Source organism: Oncorhynchus mykiss, chromosome 9, assembly GCF_057628025.1.
Source record: "Oncorhynchus mykiss isolate SJ-2025 chromosome 9, ASM5762802v1, whole genome shotgun sequence".
NCBI classification, from domain to species: domain Eukaryota; kingdom Metazoa; phylum Chordata; class Actinopteri; order Salmoniformes; family Salmonidae; genus Oncorhynchus; species Oncorhynchus mykiss.
The window spans coordinates 14,531,619-14,552,977 of record NC_143030.1 but is presented as its reverse complement, the minus strand read 5'-3'; the positions used below and the strand labels follow the sequence as shown (position 1 = coordinate 14,552,977).

Below are 21,359 nucleotides of genomic sequence, written 5' to 3'. Positions count from 1 at the left end.
CTGTCTGTCTGTCTCTCATATTTGTCTGTCTGTCTGTCTGTCTGTCTATTTCTCATATTTGTCTGTCTGTCTATTTCTCATATTTGTCTGTCTGTCTATTTCTCATATTTGTCTGTCTGTCTATTTCTCATATTTGTCTGTCTGTCTATTTCTCATATTTGTCTGTCTGTCTGTCTCTCATATTTGTCTGTCTGTCTGTCTCTCATATTTGTCTGTCTGTCTCTCATATTTGTCTGTCTGTCTCTCATATTTGTCTGTCTGTCTGTCTCTCATATTTGTCTGTCTGTCTATTTCTCATATTTGTCTGTCTGTCTATTTCTCATATTTGTCTGTCTGTCTGTTTCTCATATTTGTCTGTCTGTCTGTCTGTCTGTCTCTCATATTTGTCTGTCTGTCTCTCATATTTGTCTGTCTGTCTGTCTGTCTCTCATATTTGTCTGTCTGTCTGTCTCTCATATTTGTCTGTCTGTCTGTCTCTCATATTTGTCTGTCTGTCTGTTTCTCATATTTGTCTGTCTGTCTGTCTGTCTGTCTATTTCTCATATTTGTCTGTCTGTCTATTTCTCATATTTGTCTGTCTGTCTATTTCTCATATTTGTCTGTCTGTCTCTCATATTTGTCTGTCTGTCTGTCTCTCATATTTGTCTGTCTGTCTCTCATATTTGTCTGTCTGTCTGTCTCTCATATTTGTCTGTCTGTCTATTTCTCATATTTGTCTGTCTGTCTATTTCTCATATTTGTCTGTCTGTCTATTTCTCATATTTGTCTGTCTGTCTATTTCTCATATTTGTCTGTCTGTCTATTTCTCATATTTGTCTGTCTGTCTATTTCTCATATTTGTCTGTCTGTCTATTTCTCATATTTGTCTGTCTGTCTATAACTCATATTTGTCTGTCTGTCTATTTCTCATATTTGTCTGTCTGTCTATTTCTCATATTTGTCTGTCTGTCTGTCTCTCATATTTGTCTTTCTGTCTATTTCTCATAACCCTAACCCTAACCTCACACTCAACGTCAACAAAACAAAGGAGATCAAATCAAATCTAATCAAATTTTATTTGTCACATACACATGGTTAGCAGATGTTAATGCGAGTGTAGCGAAATGCTTGTGCTTCTAGTTCCGACAATGCAGTAATAACCAACAAGTAATCTAACTAACAATTCCAAAACTACTGTCTTGTACACAGTGTAAGGGGATAAAGAATATGTACATAAGGATATATGAATGAGTGATGGTACAGAGCAGCATAGGCAAGATACAGTAGATGGTATCGAGATGATCGTGGACTTCAGGAAATAGCAGAGGGAGCACCCTCCTATCCACATCGATGGGACAGTAGTGGAGTAGGTGGAAAGTTTTAAGTTCTCGGCATACACATCATGGACAAACTGAAAGTGTCCACCCACACAGACAGCGTGGTGAAGAAGGAGCAACAGCGCCTCTTCAACCTCAGAAGGCTGAAGAACTTTGGCTTGTCACCAAAAACACTCAAACTTTTACAGATGCACAATCGAGAGCATCCTGTCGGGCAGTATCAGAGGGTAGTGAGGTCTGCACAACGCATCACCGGGGGTAAACTACCTGCCCTCCAGGACACCTACACCACCCGATGTCACAGGAAGGCCAAAAAGATCATCAAGGACAACAACCACACGAGAAACTGCCTGTTCACCCCGCTATCATCCAGAAGGCGAGGTCAGTACAGGTGCATCAAAGCTGGGACTGAGAGACTGAAAAACAGCTTCTATCTCAAGGCCATCAGACTGTTAAACAGCCATCATTAACATTGAGTGGCTGCTGCCAACATACTGACTCAAATCTCTAGCCACTTTAATAATTAAAAATTGGATATGATAAATGTATCACTAGTCACCTAAACAATGGCACATTATATAATGTTTATATACCCTACATTACTCATCTCATATGTATATACTGTACTCTATACCATCTACTGCATTTTGCCTATGCTGTTCGGCCATCGCTCATCCATATATTTATATGCACAGTGGCGTATGGCAGGTCAGCCACCAGGGGGAGTCTCGTCGAGGCCTGATGACAGATGGAGTATACATCACGACGCCATGGCTCCATCTGCTGGACGTGCCAGGTCTCGACGTGCTCTCCGCCCAGGACTAACTGGGGCTGATCGGGGAGTTGGTTATTAATCAAGGGCTGATTGCTCACCAGCTGTACAAGCCCCATAAAGCTGCCAGAAGGGCAGCACACAGGAGAGGACTGGGGGAAGTAAGGTGACTTCCGTGTAGTTGGAGACGGTGCCCGAGCTAAGATGAGGGAGTTGAGTTTGTGTGCCCCTACAGGATACAGCAAGACCCGGAGCCCAGAAGACGGTATCCCAGAGAGGGTCTCATCGGGGACACCTATCCTTTTCTTTTGATTTATTATTTAATAAACACCCTTGAAAACCGAGCTAATCATACTCTGTCTGTGTCTGATCTGTGAAAACGTCTTGACCAAACCCCCTGGTCTGCCACAGTACATATTCTTAATCATTCCTTTACACTTGTGTGTATAAGGTAGTTGTTGTGAAATTGTTAGATTACTTGTTAGATATTACTGCATGGTCAGAACTAGAAGCACAAGTATTTCGCTACACTCGCATTAACATCTGCTAACCATGTGTAAGTGACCAAGAAAATTTGATTTGATTTGACTCATAGAACAGTGCAAACTGGCTCTACCCAGAATAGAAAGAGGTTAAAGACAGTTTGCACTGTTCTGTGAAAGGAGTAGTACACAGCGTTGTACGAGATCTTCAGTTTCTTGGCAATTTCTCGCATGGAATAGCCTTCATGTCTCAGAACTAGAATAGACTGACGAGTTTCAGAAGAAAGTACTTGTTTCTGTCCATTTTGAGCCTGTAATTCAACCCACAAATTCCAGATACTCGACTAGTCTAAAGAAGGACAGTTTTATTGCATCTTTAATCAGCACAACAGTTTTCAGCTGTGTAACATCATTGCAAAAGTATTTTCTAACGATCAATTAGCTTTTTAAAATGATAAACTTGGATTAGCTAACATATCGTGCCATTGGAACACAGGAGTGATGGTTGCTGATAATGGGCCTCTGTACGCCTATGTAGATATTCTATAAAAAATCTACCGTTTCCAGCTACAATAGTCATTTACAACATTAACAAGGTCTACACTGTATTTCTGATCAATTTGATGTTATTTTAATGGACCAAAAACGTGATTTTCTTTCAAAAACAAGGACATTTCTAAGTGACCCCAAACGTTTGAACGGTAGTGTACATTAGTCAAGCAAAGTATAATACACCTACCTATGTGTTGCATTGATGCGTCAACAGTCCAGGTAGTTCTGATGTTCTGTAGTATTTTAGAGTAATATATTATCACAATCAGTGATCCCGATTTAAAAACGGATTTATTGCAGCTACATTGCCAAGCTGTCTGGAACAATGGCAATTCAACCTGCTGTGATCATGAGGAAGTGAAACACAAGTTACATATCGGCTGCCCTAGAATTGTGTGGTACTGTATCCATGGACGTGTATGTCACGTTCTGACCTCTATTTCCGTTGTTTTTGTATTTATTTAGTATGGTCAGGGCGTGAGTTGGGTGGGTAGTCTATGTTTGTTTTTCTATGTTTTGGTCTAGTTCTATGTTCGGCCTGATATGGTTCTCAATCAGAGGCAGGTGTTCGTCATTGTCTCTGATTGGGAACCATATTTAGGTAGCCTGGGTTTCACTGTGTGTTTGTGGGTGATTGTTCCTGTCTTTGTGTAGTGTTCACCAGATAGGCTGTATTAGGTTTCACGTTCCGTTTGTTGTTTTCGTATTCGTTTAGTTATTTCATGTATCGTCAATTATTGATTAAAGAACATGAGTAATCACCACGCTGCATTTCGGTCCTCTCTCTCAACAAACGAAGAACGCCGTTACAGAATCACCCACCACACCCGGACCGAGCAGCGTGTTAACAGGCAGCAGCGAAAGGAGGACGTTATGGACAGCAATGGCATGGAGTATACTAGTTGGGAGGACGAATTAGACGGTAAAGGACCTTGGGCTCAGCCAGGAGAATATCGCCGCCCCAAGGAAGAACGGGAGGCGGCAAAAGCGGAGAGGCGCTGGTATGAGGAGGCAGCGCGGCGTCGTGGATGGAAGCCCGGGAGTCAGCCCCAAAAATTTCTTGGGGGGGGGCTAACAGGGAGTATGGCTACGCCAGGTAGGAGACCTGCGCAAACTCCCTGTGGTTACCGGGGGGCTAGAGAGACCGGGCAGGCACCGTGTTATGCTGTGGAGCGTACGGTGTCCCCAGTGCGGGTGCACAGCCCGGTGCGGTACATTCCAGCTCCGCGTATCGGCCGGGCTAGAGTGGGCATCGAGCCAAGTGCCATGAAGCCGGCTCTACGCATCTGGTCTCCAGTGCGTCTCCTTGGGCCGGCTTACATGGCACCAGCCTTGCGCACGGTGTCCCCGGTTCGCCTGCATAGCCCAGTGCGGGCTATTCCACCTCGCCGCACTGGCAGGGCGACCGGGACCATTCAACCGGGTAAGGTTGGGCAGGCTCGGTGCTCAAGAGCTCCAGTGCGCCTGCACGGCCCGGTCTATCCGTCACCACCTCCACACCCCAGCCCTCCGGTGGCAGCTCCCCGTACCAGGCTGTCTCTCCGGCCCATCCGTCCAGAGCCTTCCTCTTGTCCGGCGCCTCTGCCGGAGCCTCCCGCCTGTCCGGCGCCTCTGCCGGAGCCTCCCGCCTGTCCGGCGCCTCTGCCGGAGCCTCCCGCCTGTCCGGCGCCTCTGCCGGAGCCTCCCGCCTGTCCGGCGCCTCTGCCGGAGCCTCCCGCCTGTCCGGCGCCTCTGCCGGAGCCTCCCGCCTGTCCGGCGCCTCTGCCGGAGCCTCCCGCCTGTCCGGCGCCTCTGCCGGAGCCTCCCGTCTGCCCGGCGCCGCCAGTGCCGCCCGTCTGCCCGGCGCCGCCAGTGCCGCCCGTCTGCCCGGCGCCGCCAGTGCCGCCCGTCTGCCCAGCGCCGCCAGTGCCGCCCGTCTGCCCAGCGCCGCCAGTGCCGCCCGTCTGCCCAGCGCCGCCAGTGCCGCCCGTCTGCCCAGCGCCGCCAGTGCCGCCCGTCAGCCAGGGGCCGCCAGTGCCGCCCGTCAGCCAGGGGCCGCCAGTGCCGCCAGTCAACCAGGGGCCGCCAGTGCCGCCAGTCAACCAGGGGCCGCCAGTGCCGCCAGTCAGCCAGGGGCCGCCAGTGCCGCCAGTCAGCCAGGGGCCGCTAGAGCCCCTCCGCCCGGAGCAGCTGCCCCTCTGTCCCGGGCAGCTGCCCCTCTGTCCCGAGCAGCTGCCCCTCTGTCCCAAGCAGCCCCTCTGTCCAGTGGGGTCATTGAGAGGGGTGGGCAGGGTGAGTAAGCCACGGAGGCGGACAATAAGGCGGACTAGGACAATGGCGAAGTGGGGTCCGCGTCCCGCGCCAGAGCCGCCACCGCGGACAGACGCCCACCCAGACCCTCCCCTATAGGTCAAGGTTTTGCGGCCGGAGTCCGCACCTTTGGGGGGGGGGTACTGTCACGTTCTGACCTCTATTTCCGTTGTTTTTGTATTTATTTAGTATGGTCAGGGCGTGAGTTGGGTGGGTAGTCTATGTTTGTTTTTCTATGTTTTGGTCTAGTTCTATGTTCGGCCTGATATGGTTCTCAATCAGAGGCAGGTGTTCGTCATTGTCTCTGATTGGGAACCATATTTAGGTAGCCTGGGTTTCACTGTGTGTTTGTGGGTGATTGTTCCTGTCTTTGTGTAGTGTTCACCAGATAGGCTGTATTAGGTTTCACGTTCCGTTTGTTGTATTCGTTTAGTTATTTCATGTATCGTCAATTATTGATTAAAGAACATGAGTAATCACCACGCTGCATTTCGGTCCTCTCTCTCAACAAACGAAGAACGCCGTTACAGTGTATATATAGAATTCCAACTATTAAGCAATTAAATAGGATTTCTGTGTATCTCTGTTTTTTCAGGCCATTATTGTGAATAGGAATTTGGTTGAGGGGCGAGCATTGTGTAAGAGTGACGCCATCTGTCGGAAGACTGTCAACTGTGGGACCTTACATATACTGCATTCGGAAAGTATTCAGATCGCTTTACTTTTTCCACATTACAGCCTTATTCTAAAATGTATTAACTTCATATTTCTCCTCAATCTACACACAATACCCCATAATGACGGAGTGAAAACAGGTTTAAAGATTTTTGGGCAAAATTAAAAATGTTTCCATTGATCAGTTTTCAGACCCCTTGCAATGAGATTAGAAATTGAGCTCAGGTGCATCCTGTTTCCATTGATCATCCTTGAGATGTTTCTACAATTTGATTGGTGTCCACCTGTGCTAAATTCAATTGATTGGACATGATTTGGAAAGACACACACCTGTCTATATAAGGTCCCACAGTTGACAGTGCATGTCAGAGCAAAAACCAAGCCATGAGGTCGAAGGAATTGTTTGTAGAGCCCCGAGACAGGATTGTGTTGGGGTACAGATCTGGGGAAGGGTACCAAAACATTTCTGCAGTATTGAAGGTCCCCAAGAACACAGTGGCCTCCGTCATTATTAAATGGAAGAAGTTCGGAGCCACTAAGACTCTTCCTAGAGCTGGCCGCCTGTCCAAACTGAGCAATCGGAGGAGAAGGGCCTTGGTCAGAAAGGTGACTAAGAATCTGATGAGTTCCTCTGTGAAGCCTGGAGAACCTTCCTGAAGGACAACCATCTATGCAGCACTCCACCAATCAGGCATTTATGGTAGAGTTGCCAGATGCAAACAACACCTCAGTAAAAGGCACATAACAACCAGCTCTCAGACCATGAGAAACAAGACTCTCAGACCATGAGAAAAAAGATGATCTGGTCTGTTGAAACCAAGATTGAATTCTTTGACCTGAATGCCAAGCGTCACGTCTGGAGGAAACCTGGAACCATCCCTACGGTGAAGCATGGTGGTGGCAGGGACTGGGAAACTAGTCAGGATCAAGGGAAAGATGAACAGAGCAAAGTAGAAAGAGATCTTTGATGAAAACCTGCTCCAGGCACCTCAGGACCTCAGACCGGGGTGAAGGTTCACCTTCCAACAGGACAATGAGTCCTAAGCACACAGCTAAAACAACACAGGAGTGGCTTCGGGACAAGTCTCTGAATGTCCTTGAGTGGCCCAGCCAGAGCACGGACTTGAACCCCATCAAACATGTCTGGAGATACCTGGAAATAGCTGTGCAGCGGCACTCCTTATCAAACCTGATAAAGCTTGAAAGGATCTGCAGAGAAGAATGGGAGAAACTCCCAAAATACAGGGGTGCCAAGCTTGCAGCGTCATAACCAAGAAGACTCAAGGCTGTAATCTCTGACAAAAGTGCTTCAACAAAGAGTAAGGGGTCTGAATACTTATATAAATGTGATATTTCCGTTTTCCTTTTTTTTGCAAAATTTTCTAAAACCTGTTTTATATATGTCATTATGGGGTATTGTGTGTTGATTTGATGAGGGGGAAAAATCAATTGAATCGATTTTAGAATAAGGCTGTAAGGAAACAAAATGTGGAAAAGGTCTGAATACTTTCACGAATGCACTGTAGACAGGTGTCTGCCTTTCCTGTGTCCAATCAATTTAATTTATCAGAGGTGGACTCCAGTCAAGTTGTAGAAACATCTCAAGGATGATCATGGAAACAGGATGCACCTGAGCTCAATTTTGAGTCTCATAGCAAATGGTCTGAACAATTATGTGAATAAGTCTTGTCTCATCTTGTCTCATCCCTCACTCTGGAGGGGAGAAGGTCGAGAGCCGTGCGTCCTCCGAAACACAACCCAACCAAGCCGCACTGCTTCTTGACACAATGCTCACTTAACCAGGAAGCCAGCTGCACCAAATGTGTCGGAGGAAACATCGTACACCCGGCGACCGTGTCAGCATGCACTGCGCCCGCCCGCCACAGGAGTCGCTTGTGCGCGATGGGACAAGGACATCCCTGCCAGCCAAACCCTCCCCTAACCCGGACGACGCTGGGCCAATCAATTGTGCGCCGCCTCATGGGTCTCCCAGTCGCGGTCGGCTGCGACAGAGCCTGGACTCGAACCCAGAATCTCTAGTGGCACAGCTTGCACTGCGCCACTCAGGAGGCTGAAAATGGGCTTCTTCTATAGAAATAGTTCCTGCCACTCGTTAAATAGTAGAAAGCAGATTATTCAGTCGATGTTCCCATCAGTCCTAGACTATGGTGACGTCATCTATAGGAACACAGCTGACACTTCATTAAAGCCGTCAGATGTAGTTCATCATATCGCACTGTGCTTTATTATGGCAACAATTTTAGTACTCCTCACTGCATTCTCTACCAGAAAGTTGGTTTGTGGTTTGATGTCACGTAGGTTGATACATCGCTATGTTTTAATTTGTTATGCCCTTTCACTCTAGTTAAACATTATTACTCAACTTTAGACATAAGAGTTACCATACTTGCTCTAAGGGAAGTCTAACTCTGGAAATTCCTTAGGTCTCTACTGAGTTAGGTAAATAAACTATTCGTTTTATTGAACCATATTTGTGGAACAATCTTCAAAATATTCTTAAATTTGATGTTTGGGTGCCTTTAGGGAATTTGAGAAAGCTGATTTAGGACATTAATACTGATGAATGTGTTAGTTTTTTATGACCGTGTTTTTCTTTCTGCTGCCTTTTTTATATATGTTTTATTCATCTTTAAAAAGACCTTGGTCTCAGTATGACTCCCTGATAAAATAAAGGTTCAATAAATATAATAAATACATAGTCATTGAACACCGGTCATTTTAATAATGTTGACATATTTTATACACTGAGTACACAAAACATTAAGAACACCTGCTCTTTCCATGACATAGACTGACCAGGTGAATCTAGGTGAGAGCTATGATCCCTTATTGATGTCACTTGTTAAGTCCACTTTAATCAGTGTAGATGAAGGTGGGGAGGCAGGTTAAAGAAAGATGTTTAAGCCTTATGGATTGTGTGTGTCTGACGTTCAGAGGGTGAACGGGCAAGACAACAAATTGAAATGCCTGTAAACGGGGTATGGTCATAGGTGCCACCGGTTTGAGTGTCAAGAATCTTTAATACTATTGGGTTTTTATTTTCAACACCTAAGCAGCCCTCTCATATCATCAGTTTTTCAATAACCCGCTTTACAGAGTGGAATACCTTCAAAAACTAATATTGGACAACTTATAGACCAGCCATACTCAAAGGCGGACCGCGGTCGCGGATCCCGACTTTTATATTTTTTAATTTAAGAACACAATCAGGCTTTCAATTTATTGCAGTTGAGAGTTGTAATAGTAGAATGCACAAGGTTCAATTGAGAGAATGTGGTAGTACAGTTCTCCTCTTGTTATGTCATTCACTGACAGATCTTAGATATCTATTTATAATTTCCAGCTGATCAACTAGCCCATGCTAGATACCAGCTGTCTAGGTCTTGTAGTTATTACGATGCCCATTGGGGCCTCAACCCCCAGGGGGCCCACATTGATTTTGTTGACTCACTTAGATATCATAAGACATGGCAAAATGTGTAGAATCACAGGAAATTAGCTTTAAAACTGTGAAATGTTCTCTCTGCCCAATGGCAAAATGTGTTGAATTGCAGGAAATGATCTGCAAAAACCTTCTTTCTGACAATAAGAGGGGTCTTTTACTCCCCTTGTGTCAGTTACTATTTGTCTTTATGTTAATCATTTTGTCCTCTGCATAGTTGAAGGGTTCATAAGCATTTCACGGTAAAGTCTACACCCGTTGTATTCGGCGCATGTGATAAATGACATTTGATTTGAACAGTTTGGGGTCACATGGGTTGCACGTTTGGGGTTTGTGACTACGCTGATAATGACCATATCCATCCGGACCTTTGCTACCTCGTAAGGTTGTGTGACGGGTAGTTTAGTACCTCTGTTATAGACTTTCAGAAACTAATATTGAACAGGTTATAAACTGTATTTTAGAAACAGCATTAGACTTTCTTAAATTGTATTATCAAACCGGTTAAAGAGTGTAATATTTAACACATTATAAACGTTAATATTGAATAACCTGTGATAAATTGTTATATCGAACAGATGATATATGTTGAAACCGTTATAAACACTTCTAAACTGCAATAATTGGTTTCCTATTGTAAAGTGCCGATCAGCAGAGTAAGCATTCTCACCAGCAGTGATAAACAGGCAGATGATTAGCCCAGAGATCCAGGAGCGGCTAATGCTGGTCATGGTCATGATGATGATCGTCTAGGTCCAGGTATCTCTCTCTCTCTACGATGCTTAGTCCTGATCCACTCACTGGTGGATGTACCTCTCTGTCAGAATGGTGTACTGAACGCTACACACACCTGTCCTCTACACACACCTCTGGCTCCCCCAGGTCTGAATGGCAGGGTTTAGCCTTGGGGTGTCGTGTCCAGTATGTGTCTGTCTAACCCTTGGACCCATTAATGTGTGTGTGTGTGTGTGTGTGTGTGTGTGTGTGTGTGTGTGTGTGTGTGTGTGTGTGTGTGTTCTAACCTACCTGGGTTCATGTAGCCATTTTCATAAGTAAGTGTCATAATTTTGCATAATACTTAATGGATTGGAACCAAAAGACTAGGGACAAGATGGGAAGATACTCAGCGCAATCTTCAACCATAAAATAACAAACACTGTTACCAATGCACACATCATCATCACCTCATTTATGTGATTATTGGGTTTTATGCTCTGACAATGGAGGAGTCAGTGACAGTCAAGCAATGTAACTTGGTTGTGTCATGTCAATGATAGCATTGACGCAGGTTATCTGGGCTATTATATATTCTAATATGGTACTTATGAATACACAAATATGAATTATTAAATCGGGAAGGGTGGGGAAAGTGGTCTATCATCTTCGGATTTTGTGGAAACTGCCCCGCAAACACACACACCTATTGTGTCTCTTTGTAGACCCTGGTAGGTTTGTGTTTCCAGTAATCATTAAACTAATCCAGTAATAATTGTATGCAAAACCTTTGTGTAGAGTTACTGTATCACCTAACACAGACAACAGGAAATAAAGGCAAGTCATGTCTCTGCCAGTAAATACTGCTTCCCTATATAGTTGACCAGTTTTGACCAGAGCATTAAGGGCACTGGTCGAAAGCAGTGCACTGGGAAAGGGTGCCATTTTGGACATAGTTTTTAGTGAGAATGTATGACTCAACGAAAATCTATTAAAATTGGTTTGAACGTTGAACTTAATAATGTTTTGAGATGCTGTTGTGTATCAAGCTAGCCTGCTCTCTGAACCCAAAAGAGCCAAAGTCTCACAATGTAGCATACATTGAAGCATAGCACTACAATAACATCTGCTAAATATGTGTAAGTGACTAATAAAATATGATTTGATTTTAATAATGGATGGGATACGCAGTACAGTGTGTATTCCACCAAGTCACTCAAGGTGATTTAAGAGGTGCGCCTGATAGATCCAACTCCTCCACTATCAAAGCACCGGGGTGCGATTGATTTAATGGACATGAATGGCATCTCCATAACCCTAACTCCCTAAACCCCACCCCTTAACACTCTAAATCCAACATGGGTTTGCTGACCAGTTGTGTCTCTAGATTTTCCCTTCACTTTGGTGATGTAATGAGCGGCAGCCATTTTGAACCAGTAAGCACATCACGCTTCACTTCACTTTATTGCCGTTATCTAACATTTATCACACCGGTATGTCAAGGCTTCATTCAGATCATTCAAGGCAGTTTTTATAGGTTTATACTTTTACTATCTGTCTCTCTGACACTTAAACTGAAGAAGACATGTTTGGTTTAGACCTGGGAACTCATTTATAAAATGTTCTTAGTTTTTATACTACATTTAAAAGGCTTTTATAACTTCTCCATGTATAGCCAAGTACATTGATCTTCATCATGTAAGTTCTATTGGGGTAGTGTGTGTGCGTGTGTGTGTGTGTGTGTGTGCGTGCGTGCGTGTGCTGATTCCAGGTGCACCACACAAAAAATATGAACTGGAGGTAGGTGGCATCAAGATGTGTGACCTGTTGCCACAAGAAAAGGGCAAACAGTAAAGAACAAACACCATTGTAAATATAACCCATATTTATGTTTATTTATTTTCCCTTTTGTACTTTCATTATTTGCACATCATTACAGCACTGTTTATAGCCATAATATGACATTTGAAATGTCTCTATTCGTTTGGAACGAATGTTTATTGTAAAAAAAATAGGTTTATTTCACTTTTTGTTTATGATCTATTTCGCTTGCTTTGGCAATGTAAACACGTTTCCCATGCCAATAACGCCCCTTGAATTGAGAGAGGGGCAGTGGGACTTCTCGCGAGACTTCCTCTGAGTAGCCTACTACTTTTCTTTTTTTTTTTCATTTGTGGAGCGCTTTATCAGCGGCAGTCTCCCCCGCCGTCCTAACAGCACAGTAAGGGGTCACTACCCCCACTCAATACAGAGAGAGAGAGACGGCCACATTAAACAAACACCTAGGGCTGACAGCAAAGCAGCGAAGACCGTAAATAAACCGCGCGTCTTTGCTCCCCGACCAGAAACCCTCACTCACCCCCTAACTGTGCCGAGGACACTGGGTTTAACTTCGTCTAAATAGGTTGACAGGGCGAGGATCGCTTGTCTCTCAGGGGGAGGATCGCTTGTCTCTCAGGGGGAGGATCGCTTGTCTCTCAGGGGATTCTGCGAAACAGCGTCTTTAGCCGGGTTGGACCCACTAGGCTACTAACTAGCCAGGGAAGGTCAAACGCACAGCCTGAGCCCAGTGGCGGCTCGGTTCGGCTCGAGCTCCGTGCGTGCAGCAGCAGCTGCTCTGTCCTTTTATAGACATTCTGCTGGAAATGACACGATCTAGCCTCGCTCCTCTGTCATTCTCGTCGGTGAGTGGAATAGAATTGGAACATTCGAATGTGGGATATTCATTCACCCCGGCAACATGATCATGCAATTGGATATTGTGGGAAAGAGAGGGGGTGACTGTGCGTGAGTGTGGTGGGGTATAGCTACTGTGCTGTCGATGTTGCGTGTCCACTGAGTGACCACTGAGCGAGACACGTGTGTTTGTTGGCGTTCCTCTCCTCACAAGTCTGTTTGGTTCATACATTGCCGATGTCTCGTCTGTTGTGCTTGTAATAGATTTTATAGACAGTGGGCGTCGTGTTTGTTACATGAACACTTGATGCGAAACGCAACATACAGGATTATATAGCTAGGTTTATTATTATGTTGCAAATGCAATTGTGTCAAATCTGTGCGTTGAGCAACACGGAATATGTAGGCCAAATCAGTGTTTATTGTAGGCCTGTTATTACTATTAATATTATTATTATTATTACGCCTATTCTCTTTCATTGCCCAATAGCTCATGACTGTCTCCTTCCATGTCTTTCCGTTTAATAACGCTTACCATTGCAACCAATTTCATAGTCTAGCCTGATTGCCTTGATCCTGTGCCATGTTGGAAATATCAGGACAGACAGACATTTCCTGGCCATGTCAGGAATGTCTGGTGTATGTTTACCTCAGCTGGCAGTGACATAACACACACACACACACAGCAGCAGGGTAATGTAGCTGGGTAACCAGGACTCTACCTGGAGAGTGTGTGTGTGTGTGTGTGTGTGTGTGTGTGTGTGTGTGTGATGCTCCTTGATGTTGCATAATGTCTGTCTATGGTGCTACTGTCAAAACAAGATGGCTTGGTTTGCTGCTATAACGCCATATCATCTACAGACTATAGGCAATATGTCTAATCTACACGTTACAAGATATAGGCTACTCCATATAGATAGATTAATGGATAGGCCTAGGTTGATGGATAGATATGTGCTCTATAATTTGATTAAAAGCAGGAGGGTGGCGTCTTGTGAGTGGCGCGTGGGCACACAGAGAGCGCGAGAGAGGCAGACGTAAAGTCTTTTAACTGAAACAAAGTCTTGTTTACCTCGACTACCACCTGGACGCCACGCCTTTCCTACGCACTTCTCAGTAGTCGGTATTATTATCTTATGCAGGTGCATAACAGGCTTTGCAGGCGTGGTTCTCTTGCACGTGCTGAATACATTTTATTAATCCGCTGAAAAACCTTTGCTGGCCAACAGATTTTCTCGTGGAGTTTTCAATCAATAGGGTTTTCAACACGTTTATCTAAAGCCATCCCTTTTAAATTTGGTGTACCCTTTTAATTCGAATGTTCTCGACAGACACAAGAACATATGGAGAGAACGATCAAGAATATTAGGGACAATGGAAAAAAAGCCATGTAAATACACACATATTTGTCTCCTTTTAAGTGATAAAAATACTCTGATCTTGTATATTATTTAGGGTTAGGAAAGTATTAATGAATAATAAAAACAACAGGGTTTGGACAGCCTTTATGCACACAATATATTGGCAAATCAAAAATAGTGGTTTAATTCATCCTGAAAGGTTCTATTGTGCGATTGTTCAATCCATGAAGAATTGGAAGAGTAGTCCTATAAATCTACCCTAATCATCTTCATGTAACTGTGATGACAACGGTCCAGTCGTGCTCCAGATTTAAACTGCTACCTATGGCCTGCGTTCCATAATGATTCAAATATGCTACATGTCCCCAATGATTGCACAACTTGTAACACATTAGCCTAATATAATCTACTATTGATCCCCCTCAGGAACAACCACAGGAACATGAGAGAAATTAAAGTCAAATTAATAATCTAGTAATGGAATGATGCAAAATGTAAGGAAACTAACACTAAAGTGACAGTTATATATCTATATTTATCTTTCATTCATTCTTTCTTCCTCTTTTTCTATTTCTCTTTATCTAGATCTGAGGGACTCCAGACAGAACAGAGACCACACACTTCTGACTACCTGAAACCAGAACCAGGAAGTAAACAACACAGAAAACAACATCATGAAGACCTCCACCGTCTTCCTCTCGCTCCTCGCCTCACTCTCTTGTTCCCAGAGCGACTCTCCGGAACTCATCGTGACAACGCGGGCAGGAAGCTTACGTGGCATCCGCCTACCGACGCCCGACAGGAGTCACGTGACTGCTTTCCTCGGCATCCCATTCGCCGAGCCCCCGCTGGGCAAGAAGCGCTTCCGTAAGGCGGAGCCAAAGAAGCCGTGGTCGGGAGTGTTCGACGCTAGCTCCTACCCCAACGCCTGCTATCAGTTCATTGACACTTCTTTCCCCGGGTTCCAAGGATCTGAGATGTGGAACCCAAACAGGTTTACATTTACTTTGAAATGTTCCAGGGTTCTGAGATGTGGAACCCTAACTGGTTGATTGTTTAAGACATCCTCTTGTTGCGTCCCTAAATGCACTATATTCCCTATTTAGTGCACTACTTTTGACTAGGGCTCTTAGGACTCTGTTCAAAATCACATTTATTTATATAGCCCTTCGTACATCAGCTGATATCTCAAAGTGCTGTACAGGAACCCAGCCTAAAACCCCAAACAGCAAGCAATGCAGGTGTTGAAGCACATTGGCTAGGAAAACTCCCTAGAAAGGCCAAAACCTAGGAAGAAACCTAGAGAGGAACCAGGCTATGAGGGGTGGCCAGTCCTCTTCTGGCTGTGCCGGGTGGAGATTATAACAGAACATGGCCAAGATGTTCAAATGTTCATAAATGACCAGCATGGTCAAATAATAGGTCTGGGACAGGTAGCATGTCCGGTGAACAGGTCAGGATTCCATAGCCGCAGGCAAAACAGTTGAAACTGGAGCAGCAGCACGGCCAGGTGGACTGGGGACAGCAAGGAGTCATCATGCCAGGTAGTCCTGAGGCATGGTCCTAGGGCTCAGGTCCTCCGAGAGAGAGAACGAAAGAGAGAATTAGAGAGAGCATACTTAAATTCACACAGGACACCGAATAAGACAGGAGAAGTACTCCAGATATAACAAACTGACCCTAGCCCCCCGACACATAAACTACTGCAGCATAAATACTGGAGGCTGAGACAGGAGGGGTCAGGAGACACTGTGGCCCCATCCGATGATACCCCCGGACAGGGCCAAACAGGAATGATATAACCCCACCCACTTTGCCAAAGCACAGCCCCCACACCACTAGAGGGATATCTTCAACCACCAACTTACCATCCTGAGACAAGGCCGAGTATAGCCCACAAAGATCTCCGCCACGGCACAACCCAAGGGGGGTGCCAACCCAGACAGGAAGATCACATCAGTGACTCAACCCACTCAAGTGACGCACCCCTCCTAGGGACGGCATGGAAGAGCACCAGTAAGCCAGTGACTCATCCCCTGTTATAGGGTTAGAGGCCTTTCCGTTCACCGTCACACTCCTTCACACTCCTGGCCCAGACTACACTCAATCATATGACCCACTGAAGAGATGAGTCTTCAGTAAAGGTTGAGACCGAGTTTGCGTCTCTCACATGGTTAGGCAGACCATTCCATAAAATTGAGCTCTATAGGAGAAAGCCCTGCCTTTAGCTGTTTGCTTAGAAATTCTAGGGACAATTAGGAGGCCTGCGTCTTGTAACCGTAGCGTACGTGTAGGTATGTACGACAGGACCAAATCAGAGAGATAGGTAGGAGCAAACCCATGTAATGCTTTGTAGGTTAGCAGTAAAACCTTGAAATCAGCCCTTGCCTTGACAGGAAGCCAGTGTAGAGAGGATAGCACCAGAGTAATATGATCAAATTCTTTGGTTGTAGTCAGGATTCTAGCAGCTGTATTTAGCACTAACTGAAGTTTATTTAGTGCTTTATCCGGGTAGCCGGAAAGTAGAGCATTGCAGTAGTCTAACCTAGAAGTAACAAAAGCATGGATTAATTTTTCTGCATAATTTTTGGACAGAAAGATGTTTGTCAAAAGAGAGATCAGGGTCCAGAATAACGCCGAGGTCCTTCACAGTTTTATTTGAGACGATTGTACAACCATTAAGATTAATTGTCAGATTCAACAGAAGATCTCTTTGTTTCTTGAGCCCTACAACAAGCATCTCTGTTTTGTCCGAGTTTAAAAGTAGAAAGTTTGCAGCCATCCACTTCCTTATGTCTGAAACACAGGCTTTTAGCGAGGGCAATTTTGGGGCTTCACCATGTTTCATTGAAATGTACAGCTGTGTGTCATCTGCATAGCAGTGAAAGTTAACATTATGTTTTCGAATGACATCCCCAAGAGGTAAAATATATAGTGAAAACAATAGTGGTCCTAAAACGGAACCTTGAGGAACACCGAAATGTACAGTTGATTTGTCAGAGGACAAGCCATTCACAGAGACAAACTGATATCTTTCCGACAGATAAGATCTAAACCAGGCCAGAACTTGTCCCTGTAGACCAATTTGGGTTTACAATCTCTCCAAAATAATGTGGTGATCGATGGTATCAAAAGCAGCACTAAGGTCTAGGAGCACGAGGACAGATGCAGAGCCTCAGTCTGATGCCATTAAAAAGTAATTTACCACCTTCACAAGTGCAGTCTCAGTGCTATGATGGGGTCTAAAACCATACTGAAACATTTCGTATACATTGTTTGTCTTCAGGAAGGCAGTGAGTTGCTGCGCAACAGCCTTTCTAAAAATGTTGAGAGGAATGGAAGATTCGATATAGGCCGATAGTTAATATTTTCTGGGTCAAGGTTTGGCTTTTTCAAGAGAGGCTTTATTACTGCCACTTTTAGTGTTTTGTACACATCCAGTGGATAGAGAGCCATTTATTATGTTCAACATAGGAGGGCCAAGCACAGGAAGCAGCTCTTTCAGTAGTTTAGTTGGAATAGGGTCCAGTATGCAGCTTGAAGGTTTAGAGGCCGTGATTATTTTCATCATTGTGTCAAGAGATATAGTACTAAAACACTTGTCTCTCTTGATCCTAGGTCCTGGCAGAGTTGTGCAGACTCAGGACAACTGAGCTTTGAAGGAATGCACAGATTTAAAGAGGAGTCCATAATTTGCTTTCTAATAATCATGATTTTTTTCCTCAAAGAAGTTCATGAATTTATTACTGCTGAAGTGAAAGCCATCCTCACTTGGGGAATGCTGCTTTTTAGTTAGCTTTGCGACAGTATCAAAAATACATTTCAGATTGTTCTGATTTTCCTCAATTAAGTTGGAAAAATAGGATGATCGAAATGTACAGTTGATTTGTCAGATGACAAGCCATTCACAGAGACAAACTGATATCTTTCCGACAGATAAGATCTAAACCAGGCCAGAACTTGTCCGTGTAGTGCACTATGTAGGAAACGGGTCCATTTGGGACGTTTGGTTTTCATGTTATTTATTCTCTTTTACTTCCTTTCATTATTTTACGGTAAAGTGTGTTTTGTGATTTTAAATGGATTTTAAATTATACCAGTTGTGATGGTAGCTAGCAAGACCACAATGTTCGCTAAATCCAGTTTGATTTGATCTGATTCCAACAGGGAGATGAGTGAGGACTGCCTATACCTCAATGTCTGGGTACCAACCTCCCCCAGACCTCACAATCTCACCGTGATGGTGTGGATCTACGGTGGAGGCTTCTACAGGTAGGTAGCCCAGTGTGCTAAGCAGATGGCCCTGTAACTGGAGGGTTTGATCTTGCAACTAGAAGGCTTCTGGGTTCACATCCTAACAACAATCCCTTAACTACAATTTTGCCCTTGTGCAAGGCACAACATGCTCTCCATCCAGGGGTGCTTGGTGTGTGTGATATCTGATTAATAAATGAACAAAAGACAACGTGCTCTCTATCCAGAGACAAAGTTCCATTGTTCCATGTAACATATGGACAATAATGTTATATTGTTTTGTATTGTTCTACAGTGGCTCCTCGTCCCTGGATGTGTATGATGGACGTTACCTGGCCCACTCTGAGAAGGTGGTGGTGGTGTCCATGAACTACCGTGTCGGGGCCTTTGGTTTCCTGGCTCTTCCTGGCTCTTGGGAGGCCCCTGGGAATGTGGGGCTCCTAGACCAACGTATGGCCCTCCAGTGGATCCAGAATAACATACATGTCTTTGGGGGCAACCCCAAGCAGGTAATGATAACAAAGAGTTTGTGTGTGTGTGCGCTCATGCCTGCGTGCTTGGGAGATGCTCTCTACAAATTCAATATTAATATTATGAACTACTACTACTCGTAGGTGACCATCTTTGGAGAGAGTGCAGGAGCAGTCTCTGTGGGAATACACCTCCTGTCTCCAGACAGCCGCCCCACCTTCGCCCGAGCCATCCTCCAGAGTGGAGTCCCCAACTGTCCCTGGGCCACTGTTACGCCCGCTGAAGCCCAGCGGAGAGCTGCCATGTTGGGGAAACTGGTGGGCTGTCCCTCTGGGGGTAACGACACAGAGCTGGTGGACTGTCTCCGTAACAAGCCCCCCCAGGACCTCATCGACCAGGAGTGGCAGGTCATTTACATTGACGTGTTACGTACATTTTTACATCTTACGGAAAGTTTGAAATTTATGTTTTACCTTTTTCATATTTCCGTTTTACACAAAGCTTAACATTTTGTATAAAACTTTGCATTTATGTTTACCTTTGTATATATATGTTAATTTTACTTTAAAATGTTTGTTTATGTGTGCATTTACACTTAATTTGACATATATATTTTACATATTGGAGGAATGTGTTCTAAATAGAGAAATAAAGAGGTTTTGTGTTGACATTTATATTTGATCATGAATAAGTAGTACAGTTCTAGTGAATAGGGTCCCTATGGTTTATTTTATATTATTTACCTTTTTTTCCCAGGTCATGCCATGGTCGGCCATCTTCCGTTTCTCCTTCGTGCCGGTCATCGATGGCGTGGTCCTTCCTGACAACCCAGAGGCCATGCTGTCATCAGGCAACATCAAAGACACCCAAATCCTGCTGGGAGTCAACCAGGACGAGGGCTCCTTCTTCCTCCTCTACGGAGCCCCCGGCTTCAGCAAGGTGTGTGTATGTCTGTGTGTGTGTGTGTGTGTGTTTGGGCCATGACGATACCAGTATCTCGATATTCATTAGTATCGTTTCAAGGAACAAAACACGAAGCGGATTTCACTTCTTTAGGAAACCGCCCTAATGTTGGAAAGAACCATCACTGTGTTGTCATCCAGAGTCACATGTATTTATTTTCCAAGCTATATGTTACATACAGAACAATATACATTCATACAATATGTTACATACAGAACAATATACATACAATATGTTATATACAGAACAATATACATATAATATGTTACATACAGAACAATATACATACAATATGTTACATACAGAACAATATACATATATGTTACATACAGAACAATATACATTCATACAATATGTTACATACAGAACAATATACATACAATATGTTACATACAGAACAATATACATTCATACAATATGTTATATACAGAACAATATACATTCAATATGTTATATACAGAACAATATACATACAATATGTTATATACAGAACAATATACATACAATATGTTACATACAGAACAATATACATACAATATGTTATATACAGAACAATATACATACAATATGTTATATACAGAACAATATACATTCATACAATATGTTATATACAGAACAATATACATTCATACAATATGTTATATACAGAACAATATACATTCATACAATATGTTATATACAGAACAATATACATTCAATATGTTATATACAGAACAATATACATACAATATGTTATATACAGAACAATATACATTCAATATGTTATATACAGAACAATATACATTCAATATGTTATATACAGAACAATATACATTCAATATGTTATATACAGAACAATATACATACAATATGTTACATACAGAACAATATACATTCAATATGTTATATACAGAACAATATACATACAATATGTTACATACAGAACAATATACATACAATATGTTATATACAGAACAATATACATACAATATGTTACATACAGAACAATATACATACAATATGTTATATACAGAACAATATACATACAATATGTTATATACAGAACAATATACATTCATACAATATGTTATATACAGAACAATATACATTCATACAATATGTTATATACAGAACAATATACATACAATATGTTATATACAGAACAATATACATACAATATGTTATATACAGAACAATATACATACAATATGTTACATACAGAACAATATACATACGATATGTTATATACAGAACAATATACATACAATATGTTATATACAGAACAATATACATACAATATGTTACATACAGAACAATATACATACAATATGTTATATACAGAACAATATACATACAATATGTTATATACAGAACAATATACATTCATACAAT

The 21,359-nt window shown here is 43.3% G+C and overlaps 1 protein-coding gene across 5 annotated transcripts in view; it reads left to right on the top strand.

Moving 5' to 3' along the window:
* The first annotated feature begins 12,410 nt into the window (after positions 1-12,410).
* Positions 12,411-21,359, top strand: part of LOC110532912 (acetylcholinesterase) — a 48,470-nt gene continuing 39,521 nt past the window's right edge. For 4 of the 5 annotated variants that reach the window (XR_016483092.1, XR_016483091.1, XR_016483093.1 and 1 more), the window contains exons 1-6: positions 12,413-12,947; positions 14,886-15,294; positions 18,468-18,572; positions 18,850-19,063; positions 19,169-19,432; positions 19,782-19,964. Coding sequence is in view for 2 of the 5 variants with exons in the window: in XM_090183531.1 (XP_090039657.1) it covers positions 14,975-15,294; positions 18,468-18,572; positions 18,850-19,063; positions 19,169-19,432; positions 19,782-19,964 (1,086 nt within the window). In the remaining 3 variants the exon portion in view is untranslated. Of the gene's footprint in view, positions 12,948-14,885; positions 15,295-18,467; positions 18,573-18,849; positions 19,064-19,168; positions 19,433-19,781; positions 19,965-21,359 lie in introns of all 5 variants that reach the window. The other variant, XM_036987330.2, reaches the window with a different exon arrangement.